The sequence below is a fragment of the Monodon monoceros genome, unplaced genomic scaffold (genome assembly GCF_005190385.1).
Source record: "Monodon monoceros isolate NGI ecotype Baffin Bay Population unplaced genomic scaffold, NGI_Narwhal_1 Super_Scaffold_2, whole genome shotgun sequence".
Lineage (NCBI taxonomy): Eukaryota > Metazoa > Chordata > Mammalia > Artiodactyla > Monodontidae > Monodon > Monodon monoceros.
In genome coordinates, this window is record NW_021703776.1 from 101,356,659 (window position 1) to 101,369,462 (window position 12,804).

The following is a 12,804-nucleotide window of genomic DNA, read 5'->3' on the forward strand; positions in this document are numbered from 1 at the left end:
GTTGCTCTGAAGGCATATCCACCAGGCCGGCCCTCGCTGGCCTTCCGTGACCTTTTCCTTGCCTTCTTTTTGAGACCGGGTGAAGGGAAAGGAATCTGTTTTTGGAGAAGAGCTTGGTTTGGGAGGGAAGGGGGCTCGTCAGAGACAGTGACCCCCGAGCCCCCTCCCTTGCAGCCCCGTAGTTTGCTCTCCATCACGCCCGTGCACACTCCCAGGTCCGCCGGGGGTCTCGGCCGTGGCTGTTTCACGTGAGGCAAGAAAAGCTGGGAAGGAAACACGAGGGGGAGCGCCTCGGAGGGCGACGGGGCTGCAGCTGCGCGCGGTGCGAGCGCGTGGACGCGGAGCGCAGCCCCGCGCCGAGCCGAGGACAGGCGTCTCGGGGACAGCCCCCTCCCTTGGTGCCCCCGACGCCCTCCCCATCGCGGGCCTCTTCTCGCACGCTCCCTCCCCGCGTATCGCCGGGTGTGCCCTCCCGGTGGCCCGGAGCCCCAGAGCCCCCACCGCGCCTCTGCGCCCAGCCCGCACCCAAGACCTGCGTGGCCCCGCCGCCTCCTCGCTGCCAGCCCTGGCCACCCGGGCGCAGTTCCCGGGGGCGGGGGTGTGTGAAGGGGCCACGTGGGGAGAGCAGGGGAGGAGGAGCCGCGCGGGGGGCCGGGGGCAGGGCGCGGAGATGCGCTCTGGATGCTCGCCGGTCTCTAGGCGGGGTGCCAAATGCCGGGGCCTAGGCATCTTCCCTCCCTTTATGGTTTTTTGTTGTTTGTCTTCTTAATGTCGATGGCTTTGAGCAGGCCGTACGTGGCCATGGCAAGGAGTTGAAAAGCAGAAAAGACGAGCGAGAGAGAACACACCCCCAGACCCCGGCTTCGCCGAGCCGCCGGGGGAGGGGGCGGAGGAGGCTGAGCCAGGCAGTCGCCCGGCGGCGACTTGAGAGTGGCGCGCGGGAGGAGCGGCCGCGCGGTCGCCGTCCTTTCTTCCTCCTCCTCCTGTTCTTCTTCCCCTTTTCCCCCGGCGGGAGTGGGGAGCGGGAACCCGAAAGGGGAAAAGCCATTATCAAAACGCCCCAAAGACAGCCGGCGAGAGCGCGCGGAGACCGATGGCTTCGCTGTACCAGAGGTTCACGGGCAAGATCAACACCTCGCGGTCCTTCCCGGCGCCCCCGGAGGCGAGCCGCCTCCTGGGCGGCCAGGGGCCCGAGGAGGACGGCGCGGGGCCCAAGCCGCTCGGAGCCCAGGCGCCCGCTGCGGCGCCCCCGGAGCGCGGCGGCGGCGGCGGCGGCGGCGCGGGCGGCCGGCCCCGGTTCCAGTACCAGGCGCAGAGCGACTGTGACGACGAGGACGTAAGAGCATCTGGGTGGGTGGGTGGGTGGGTGGGCGCGCGGGGCTCCGGGCAGCCCGGGGGAGACGCGCCCGCGCCGCGTCTGCGATGGTCTTGGGGCGCCCTCCTTCCCCACCCCTCCCCCACCCCTCCCGGGAGCGCCCGCAAATACACTCCTCGCGCGGATCTCGGTCACCGCCGTCCTGGAGCGGGTCCTTGTCTGCAGCGGCGGCGGCGGCCAGGAGTTGGTGGCGCTGAGAGAGCAGCGCTGGTGGAGCTGCGCTGCTGGGGCGTGGAATTGGCTGGGGGTTCACGGATGTGTGGATGCTTGGTGTTAACTGCTTGGTGCTATGGATGCCAAGGAGGGAATTCGATCTGTCTGTGCTTACAAGCTGGTTTCTCTTTTCTTTCCTTTCTTTCTTTTTTCTTTTGTCTGCTTTAAGACTCGAGGAGGAGACTGTCCCAGGCTCTTTTTCTCCCCCCTCCCACCTCTCACTGGAATCCTCACCTCGGGGCGCTGTCCCTTCACTCACTTCTCCGACACCTCGCCCTCCCCCCCAGTGCTGGTGGTGGTGGTGTTCTTTTCCGAAAAATAAAATAAAAGCGCTAGCATCCGAGGCCCAAGCCCTTGTCCCAGGGCCCAGCCCAATTTTTGCTGGTGGGAGTCAGGCCCTGCCTGTGCCCACACCTAGCCTTGGACTAGCAACCACCTTAGGCTGTGTGAGCTGAAAACTTCTCGGGCAGCACGTTTTTTACTCTTCGTGGGGCTGGCAGCCTGGGTTTCAAAGGTTGGATTTGCATATCACCTTAGTAACTGATGACTCAGGCAGGACACCAGCCGGCTGCAGAGATGGATGGGTTCAACCGCCTCTGTTGATACTGTCCATCTCTTCAGAGGGCCAGGGAAGGCCACGGAGAGAGGAGAGTGATGTTTCTGAGACCTTCTCTTCCCAGAAAAAGAAGAGAAAAATCCCAGACAAGCTCTCAGGCAGGCAGGCAGGGCTGGCTTGGCTGGTACAGCCCCTGGCTGGCTGTGTTGGGTCCTAGAGCTCACTGTGTGTAGCTCTGAGAGTTTCCCACCTGGGGGCACCTGGGCACAGGTCCTCACACAAGCCTCTCAGACGGCCTACCCCGACATACTCCCGGCAGTTCATGTCCCTGCCCTCAGCAGGAGGCTGTGGTCATTCAACATGTCCTGCCTGGGATCGCTTTAAAATCCTTTAAAATCCAATGAACTGGTTGTTTTTGTTTTGTTTTATCAGTGGAGGATGTGGAGAGTGTAATAGACATGACAAAAGTTTGTGGGAGATGTGGTTCATTTGTGTGTGTGTGTGTGCGCGTGTGTGTGCGCGCGTGCACACACACCCTGTATCGGATCTTGCATGAGATTTTCTTCTGTTGGGTTATTTCTAGACTCCCCTGGTTAAAGGAGAGCTATCGGAGAGATGTCCCTCACTTCAGTGGGTCAGGTCCTGAGGGAAATGCATGAATTCTCAGGTTCAAGGAGGCAGAATCTTTGAGGAGCAGTTTCATCGGGGCAGTTGAAAAATTCTGGAGGATTAAACTCCTGAGAATCTTGGGGAAGACCACTGAGCTGCAGTGCAGACAGAAATGATGCACTTTTGGCCTCAAATCTGACTTAAAACTGTTGGATTGTGTTATGCTTGAAGTGAAAACCATGAGCAATTTCTTCCTAATAGGCTCTAGGTGTCGCTAGGGGAAAGGAAAGGGGAGAGTTTCTGCATTTTGTTTTAGATCATCTCCACCCATGTTTTTTTTTTTTTTTTCTCTCCTCATCTTAGCTTTGAGCATATATTCCTCCTTTTCAATTTGACATATCTCTAGAACTGTTTCTCAGCTAAGCCAAAGGGTTGAACCGACGAGCAAATTATGAATTTAACGTCTGCAAATGATTTCTGCTGAAATGGCTCTGAACAGTACATGTAATTTAAATTCATTAACTCCTGACATCAGTCCTGGAAAATACAAAAAAGGGTGTGTGTGTGTAGGTGTAGGTATAAGTATAGTGTATGTGTATGTCGTATCCTTATGAGATATATATATATATTTAAAATGTACGATCAAGCAATGACACACGGGTAAATGTAGCATCAATTGCTTGAAAACTTTTATGTGCTTTTCTCAGACAAAATATTCGGAATTGAAAAAACTATGTCTAAACATGTGCTAAATGATAGAAGTGCACATTAAACAGATTACTTTTCCTCCAGGCACAGTGGCTGCTGTTTGCTGAAGACAAGAGCGCTAGCTAAAGCAAGTAGATATAAGAACTGCTTTTCTGATACCAGCCCTTGTCAAGATTAGACAATCTTGAGTAACCATCCTGGTGCTCAAATTTAAACATGAAGATATACAACTGATGAGACGCACATTACGTATCATTCTGTGTATCTTGGGGCGGCCACGTAAACATGTACTTTAGCAGTTTGGGCGTCCGCTGGGCACAGGTGGGAGCTGTCCGAGGTTCTGAAGGGTCCTTTGCGTTAGCGCACAGGAAATCTTCAGCACTTCTGTTTGGAGTCCCAACACTAAGGCTGGTGTGTCATTGCTCTTCTGTGGCTTGTCTGTTCCATGGAACAGAAGCAGCTTTCCCACCTTGGTCGCTGAGATGCTGGTAAACACCGTACCTTTAAAATCCAATGAACTTTGTGCCTCATCCTTCCATCCAGAAACGGGGAAATAAGATGTAGTTCTTGACCTCTATATGTGTGTACACACACATGCCTGAATATGACTGAGAACGGGCAATTCTTCACAAAATAAAATTGAAGGTAGTTGTCAGGTCTAGAAGAGAGAAGTCAAATGCCGAAGTTGCGTGGCGGGTGACTGGGAATGCGTTACCTCTCTGCACCAACTACACATGTAAGGGACCTCTCTGCTGTGTAGCACTACATAAAAGCGTGCTTGGGGTGGGTCAGTTTTAAAATGTGAAGTTTTACTTTGAAAAAGAAGGGAAGCCAGAGTGCTTTTTCTATTAGAGTTTCCTCATCAATCTTAGATTTATTTAAGTATAAAGTCAATGACTAGGGCTTCCCTGGTGGTGCAGTGGTTGGGGGGTCCGCCTGCTGATGCAGGGGACACGGGTTCGTGCCCCGGTCCGGGAAGGTCCCATGTGCCACAGAGCAGCTGGGCCCGTGAGCCATGGCCGCTGAGCCTACGCGTCCGCAGCGGGAAAGTCAATGACTTGGGAAACCCCTCTGAGGAATCAATAGCTATTTTGGTTTAAAATTCATTCTTGTAGGTTTAAAAATAAGTTGACTCTTAAAGGGAATGTTGCTGGAAGTGGCTTTTAATGGAATTTAGTAACTTCCGATAGAAATTAACTTCAATTATTTTTAGAATACTGAACTCTGTCTTGCCCCTGCTTGAGCATTTCCTTTTGATTTCTTAAAGGACTTTAGGATATGGGTAACTGTCAGGGCAGCGGTCTTGTTGGGGCCACATCACCATGTTCCTGTGTTCTTCATTTTTAGTGGCACATGATTTCCTAAGAATACAAATGTGATGACAACAGGATTTTCAAACAGCAATTTGGCCGAAACAGGGTTGAGCAAAAATCACTGCTTATGCTGGGTATCAGCTTATGCTGTCACTGCTCCTGTTGTATTTCATCTTCCTGTATGTCTGCAGCAACTAGTCCTTCTTCTTCCTCTCCACCTTGATTTTTCACCGGTATGATGCCAATATCCGGTTAATTTCTCCTTGGAGTCTATCAACTTTAAGTTTTTTAAGCAGCTTGGCTCCACAGAAATGTTTATATCCCCTCTTACTTTCTTCTCCAATTTCAAATGCTTTTAAAAATATTTAGGGGCTTCCCTGGTGGCACAGTGGTTGAGAGTCCGCCTGCCGATGCAGGGGACGTGGGTTCGTGCCCCGGTCCAGGAAGATCCCACATGCCGCGGAGTGGCTGGGCCCGTGAGCCATGGCCGCTGAGCCTGCGCATCCAGAGCACGTGCTCCGCAACGGGAGAGGCCCCAGCAGTGAGAGGCCTGCGTACCGCAAAAAAAAAAAAAAAAAAAAAAAAAAACCTAAAAAAAACCCATATATATATATATATTTAGGTTCATATTATCTTCCTAACATATTGAGAAAAAGGCTAAAACTTTCATCCACCTGCTTGATCCCATTGTTTTCATGACTGATTTGACAGTGCTTAGTGTAACTCACCTACAGAACAGCTGTGGGATGTCATAGGGCTGTTCGGAGGTTTCATCTTCTCAGTCAAGTGGCCTAAGACTGAATCCACTAACTTGTTCCGAGGATCCTCTTTTCCTTATTTAGCTTGACAACAGACGCACATTCTTATTGTCTTCACTGCAGAAACTGCACACAGATGTCGTCAGCGTCCCCTTAATTACTTGAGACAATGGCCTGGCTCCTCTTCAGTCTTTGTCGTTATCGCTTTTCCTCCTGTTGACCATCACCCTGCGCTTCAAACTTTTGCCTCATATGCCTTTCATGATGCCACATGAATTCATGTCCTGTCTCTCTCTGACCTTGGCCTTTGAATTCTTTGGTAAATCATTCTTTCCTCCTCCCTTTCATGCAGGGGGTTGGGGGAACCTACGCTCCAAGGTTTTGGTCTCCACTATTCTGTTCTTTCCCTTCCATGCTTTCTTTTTAAGATAAATTAGTGATGGGATAAATTAGAATGAAGATAAAGGGAGCTGAGTATGTTTCACAGCTTCTGTATTAGCAGATGGCTAAAGTAGCTTTATTCCTCTGGTATACATGTCCTAGCATCTCTTGTGGAGATCATTTGCTTTCCTGTTTTACAGAATTGGAGAACTGGAGAATTGGAAGGACCTTGGCAGTCACCATCTTGATTTCTCTTCCCAGCTTTTGTTCCACATGTCAAGCAGCTGGGAGCTAGACCGCTTCTGTGGTGTTGCCAAGATATCCGCGTAGAATATATCCCTAAACTTGTCATTCCCCTCTCCTTACGACTCCCTATTCTGAATAATGTACTGCCTAATCTCCTTATTTCTACTTCTAGTACCGCCACCCCTTCCACCTCCGAGCGTGGCATACAATATACATAAGCTTGTACAGTTACATTTTCCCACTATCTTGATTTCTTTCTTATAACATTAAGTATTTCACTAGATAAGCTTTGAGGTATCCTTATGGGTTTAATGCCCTATAACACCATATCATAATGCCCTGCTGGACACAACAGTTGTCCTCATGAAAAGTTTATCTTCTGCACTCCAGAACAATGTTAAACACGTGAGAAGCGTTTACTGTCTAAGACAGTCTCTCTGTGAATGTCTTGGTAAAGTATAGATAACAAAATTATACAAAATTTTGCTTACTGTCTCAGCACAGAGCATGTAGTCATCATTGGGAAGTTGTCTGTGTTACAAGGAAGTAAGAATGGTGACATAAAAAAGGATTAAGTGCTGGTTGACTGATGAGTGAAACCAAGGATAGCATCAAAGATACCGTGCCTCCGCATTGCACCTTGTATTTTTTAAAGCACCAGTACGTGTATCTCATTTCACCTCCATAGTTACCTTGGCTTGGGGAGAACCATAACAGAGAGCTAATCTGTTGGTTTGAAAAATTAATCAGGGTAAGCCTAAGTGTTTTTGGATGAGTCAATTGTCCACTGTGAATTAGAGCAAATAAATTTCAGTCTGTTAACAAGCCTCTGCTCTGTAGGGTCAGCCAAAAACCTACATGTTTGCTTAAAGCCGAATTTGCGAAAAATGAGCATTCTGCCTTCTCAGTGGATTTGAGTTCTGTGTAGCAATAAGATATGTTGAAGTGGGCACGGCAGCCTATTTTATATGGCATGCTTTTTTTTACTCCTGCCAGTGCACACTTTTAAATAATTTACTTATATACGTTAACTGTAGATTTAAGGAGGTCTGGAGTATTAGAATAACATAATATCAATTTATATTTTTGACAATGGGATCCACTCATTTTCCCACATGGGATTAATATCCTAGTATCACTCTGTAGACAGGACTTTCTCTAGATGTTGGCTTTGGACATTTTTACTCCATCAAATAGAGCTTTTTATTTCATACCCCAAGCTTTCCCTCCTTTAATAGAGTCAGAATGATTAATGAGTTTAATGTTTGCAAGTAACTGGCAGGAGCTGCTGAGTAAGATGTACAATCTTATTGTATATAACCCTGTTCCTTTCAATTACTCTGATGATAACAATGCATTTGTCAAGTGCATATGGAATGCTTCTCTGCAACATACAATATTGATCCCTTTCGTAGAGCATTGCCTATAAAAATAATATGTACAGTAACCCTTTTAAAATTAAATTCTAGGGGTAAGACAGGAATAAAGACACAGACCTACTAGAGAATGGACTTGAGGATATGGGGAGGGGGAAGGGTGAGCTGTGACAAAGCGAGAGAGAGGCGTGGACATATATACACTACCAAACGTAAGGTAGATAGCTAGTGGGAAGCAGCCGCATAGCACAGGGATATCCGCTCACTCGGTGCTTTGTGACCGCCTGGAGGGGCGGGATAGGGAGGGTGGGAGGGAGGGAGACGCAAGAGGGAAGAGATATGGGAACATGTGTATATGTATAACTGATTCACTTTGTTATAAAGCAGAAACTAACACACCATTGTAAAGCAATTATACTCCAATAAAGAAGTAAAAAAAAAAAAAAATTCTAATAAATTTAGCGTTAAGGGCATTGAGTGCCCATGTGCCATATTTTGATTTTCTTCCACTTTAAGCACACTGGTTTGATTTTATGTACATTAAAAAAAAAAACACACACACACTCAACCTTTCTGGTTAATGACTTTTGGAACATTTATCTTTAGAAGGATCTAGCATCGTGAAATTATCTGAAATAGAACATTTAAAAATTTGATAACATCTCATTTTACAAATGAGAAGACTACAAGTAATTACGTGAATAATATTCCACAAATCACTTGTGTTCTCTGGACCTCAGAGAAACTCAGCCTTCCCTTCTCTCCCGTGTTCTTCTCAGTATCCTTTGTGCTACTGTAATCGAGTGGAGGAATTAATTATATCACTGAATTTCAAAAGTATGAACATTATGAAATCTAACGGTCTAACTTATTTTGGTTCTAAATGGATATGCTAATTGCCAAAGGAAAAAACAGTTTCGCCACAGTAGTATACGATTTTTGCCCTGAATGGGTTTCCCCAATAGTTTTACTCTTTTTCCTCCATGTATTTCTTTCTGTGTTTTCTAATAACATCCAGATCCATCTGAAGCGCAGGACATGTTCACTTTTGTCCCATGATGGAGGAACGTATATAGGTAATTTTTCAGGAAGACTAGAAGCCAGTAAAGCCCACAAGGTCCAGATGGTAGAATTCCAGGTGGTGAACACCGTGCCTCCCAGATTAGGGAACATCTCAGTTGGGAGCAGCAGGCATTGGGGGCTGAACGCTGTAGATGAGCACCTGGCAGGGACTGGACTCTTATAGGGACGCAGGAAAGAGGGAGACTCCGTCCTGGAACAGTCGTTCCCTCAAAAAAGACAAACAATTTTACTTTCACTCATCCCTTCAGAGCGTAGATAAACACCTTGAAGGCATTTAGAATGCATTAAAAGCATCCTAGCACCATGCCCAATGGAAATGAAAAAAAAAAATTACATACACACACACACGGTTTTTAATTCAAAAGGAACTTAAGGATTTTCCAGGGCATCACAGTCATTGTCAAAATCAATTTTTAACTTTCTCTAGTGTTCAGATTTCATTTGATATCAGCTTTTACCTTAGATGATTTGGGGTCACTTTTAATATGCTTCTGTTTAAAAAAAAAATGGAACAGGTGATATTATCATCTTCCCCAATTTGGAACTGAGAAGACCAATTAATCCTTTCTATCTCCTGTTGTTTACTATTTGGGAAGGTCTATTTTAAAGACAGAACTACTGGAATTAATACAGCCACTTTCATACAGCAATGGGCTCTTCGTTATATTATCTGTGATATATTTATAGGGTTGTATATATCCATTATATTTTATATATGGTGCACCTCATATATTTTAAGGTGACATCAGCCAGAAGGGGAACAGGAATGGAGTAAGGGAGCATTGAAGAACTCGGGATAAAAGAAGTTGTACAAGGGAAGCGGGGGGAGGGTAAAGCAGAAATTAGAGGTAGAGGAATACAGGAGACAATCAAGGGCTTCCAGGCTTCCTAATCATTTTCCCCAAAACATTCAATTTTCTAAACTGTACTCAAACCCTTCCTATGCTTCATGCAACATGCCATCCAGTAATTTACAAATTAAAAACAAAAATGAGAAACCTCTTTAAAAGTCCTGAGAGGTGAAGTTATCTCATCTGCTTTTAGAATTGCGAGATATTTGCAACCACTCAAGGTAGCCGACCCCCATGTGAACGGCTCTAAGCCCTGGAGATGCATTGCTTGTTCGGGGCCCCTTGTTGCTTCTGTGCATCCTTCCCCAGCATCTCCACAGCTTCTGAGGAAAGACTGCTGCCTCCGGGTATCTGAAGTCGATGGAGACATGTGGTCCCGTGCCCCTTCTTATTCCTCAGGCTGCCTCAAAGGTTAGACTTTCGTCCCCGCTCACCTTGCCACGTGGTCTCGGGAACATTCACGAAGAGGATGGATGCCATTTTCTGGACCTCTTGGCTGCGTTACAGAACGCCTAGCTAGTTTCCCAGGTGAACTTTTAGGTCTTCTCCATCACGTTCATTTCATCTTTTCCGATTTGCAAATGTGTGTTCCCCGTGCCGGGTTTGAGGGAAGTGTGCTGCAGGCGAATCGCTGAATCCACAGTGAACCCGTCTGTTCACAGCCTCACCCCAGAGCGCACTGCTGGCGAGAACAACCCTTCGGGAGGAACAGAGGCTCAGCTGAAACTTACATGAGGAAAGTGGTTCGTTAGGTGGAAGGATGCGGAGGGGTCACCAGTGGGTGCAGGTGGAGGGACGGAGCAGGGGAGTCAAGTTGGGCTCAGAGTTTTCGAACTGGACTTCAAGCTAAGTGTTCCTGGCGGGGGGAGGGTCGTTGATGCTACGCTGCATGTGTTTATGGGTCTCACAGGCACCTGTGGGATTGTCCTCCTCTCCCCCTTAGAGTTGCGTGTGGCCACGTGGTTGACTTCGGCTGCTGGAATGGACTGGAAGTGAGGCCTAGCTCTCCTAAGTGGACGCTTTACGAGCCGGCACGTGAGTTGCTGTGCTCTCTCTTTCCTTTTGCCGTAGAAACGAGCAATATTCCAGGTAGTGGCCGTTCAGTGGGAAAGATATAAACTTATGTTTGTAAACCACTGAGATTATGTTAAGACAGTATCACCTAGCCTGAGCTGAGGGGCACAGGGCAATCCGTGTTCATGTGGACAAGTCACCATTCATCATTTCTGGACCATGACTGCATCGTCATCTCTGGGCAAAACCAGCACTTTCTAAACTTCTACAGGAAGTTTCGTTCTACCTTCCTGCATCTCTCTTAAAACTTTTTAGTTCTCAAAAAGACTGAAATGGGGCTTCCCTGGTGGCGCAGTGGTTGGGAGTCCGCCTGCCGATGCAGGGGACATGGGTTCGTGCCCCGGTCCGGGAGGATCTCTGGGCCCGTGGGCCATGGCCGCTGAGCCTGCACGTCCGGAGCCTGTGCTCCGCAACGGGAGAGGCCACAGCGGTGAGAGGCCCGCGTACCGCAAAAAAAAAAAAAAAGACTGAAATGGAAATTCCCCTGGGAGGGCAACAGATGTTGGAGTGCCTGAGTCGTATCAGTTCCCTCATTTCCTGTCTTTGGGAGCATGTTCGTTGGGTGATGGGAAAGGATAAGAAGGGACCCATTTCCTAAAGACAGTGTGTGCGTTCGTGGTGGGTGTGTGTGGGGGAGGGAGGGACTGGGCAGTAGGAGTGGACAGACAGGTTCCTAGATAACAATGGTGAAAGCAGCCGTCAGGATGTTGCTAAGGGTCAGCCTTAGAAATGAGATTTTGGGGGTTTTGACTGGAGACCTTTCAGGTTGGAAAAGTAGGGGATCAGAGGTTCACACAGGGCAGCCTCGACATCCTGAGGCTCTGTCTTTGGTGTATGCTCTGCTCTTCATTTTACAAGCATTCTGGAATCCATTTTACACGGAGCCTATATTTACAACGTAGAATTGAAGAGGGCATGTTTTCATCTACATGATAGGAAATGTTATCAGAAACACCCAGCTCTAGCATGATACTCTTTCTCCAATTCCTGTCCTGTCTGTGATCAGTTCATCTCCATTTTATACGTAGAAAGGTGTCATTAGTTTCTCTTTCTTTTTTCCCAGATTTTTAGTTCCTCTGAATGGACAGAAAATTCAGCCCCTAAATGACTGGTTACCTGTTAAAGGGAGAGGGGGATGCTGTCGAAGACGGGGCACTGTTTCTATAGCAACAGGAGCTGACTGTGATAAGCAGGGAGGTCTGGTTTCCTTGTCTGGCACTATCCTTACTGGACATGCAATCACTGACATGCTTCCTCGTTGCTGTCCTGCAAGCTCTGGGGAGATCCTATCAAGCGGAGGCTTTTGTTTCCACGGGCACAGGGAGTGCACTGGGCAGAATCCTGATGTTCCTGCGCTTGCCTTCCATGACCTTTAATCCTGCTGCTTCTGCTCCAGTGGGTCTTTTATTTCATCACAACCATAGGAAGAGCACAGTCTGGTTCTTTGGCCTTTGGGTGCTCCTGGGGTTCATCGCAGTGTCTCTGAAGCAGGGGAGTGCTCGAGGGGTCGCTTTTGGCCCCTGGTGTCTGTCACTCCCTCTTACAGACACCTGAGAATCATTTTCCTCCTTTGACAGACACCCGGGAAGAGGTTTCCCACCATCGTCCAAGCTGTGCTTCCTCTTTCCCCCGTCCGATTCGTCCTGCCGCGAGGCCAGGGCACGTCCTTGTCTTCTCACCTCACTACAGACAGTTGCCCTTCTGGGTGTCCCTGCCCCGGGTCAGAGCTGCTCCTAGGCTGGGAGCTGGGCACAGGCTCCTCACTCCTTCAGCAAATGCCAAGGTCCCCGCCACGACCGCAGGGCACTGCACTGGCTCTTCCCTCTGCCGAACGTCCTTCCTTCCTGCCCTTCGCGTCTCTGCTTCAGCATCACTTTTTCTGTGGTCCACGCTGCCCACCCTATTTAAAGTTGCAGTTCCCCCGCCCGTCAACCCCGATGTTCCCCACCCTGCTCTGCTTTGCTTTTCTTTTACCATATGGCATTTATCACCTGCTGATATATTATATAATTTTCTTACTACGGCTGTTTTATTTTTGTCTCCCCCCATTGTAGAGCATCAGCTGACTGATGTCAGGATCTCTGGCTAATTTGTTTGCTGCTGTATCCAGTTGCCTGGTACAGCGTCTGGTACAGCCAAAGTGCTCAATAAGTCTTTGTTGAAGGTATGGGTGAAGGATTGGCATCTCACCTGAAAAAACTCTCTGCTCGCGTCTATTTGAATAATCACACTTCTCCAGCCCTTTTTTTTTTTTTTAATTG

The 12,804-nt window shown here is 48.2% G+C and overlaps 1 protein-coding gene across 1 annotated transcript in view; it reads left to right on the forward strand.

Moving 5' to 3' along the window:
* The first annotated feature begins 986 nt into the window (after positions 1–986).
* The window catches only part of DPP6 (dipeptidyl peptidase like 6), a 764,679-nt gene continuing 752,861 nt past the window's right edge, over positions 987–12,804 (forward strand). Inside the window, exon 1 of the mRNA XM_029234469.1 lies at positions 987–1,336. Coding sequence (XP_029090302.1) covers positions 1,094–1,336 — 243 coding nt within the window. The 5' untranslated portion in view covers positions 987–1,093. The remainder of the gene's footprint in view (positions 1,337–12,804) is intronic.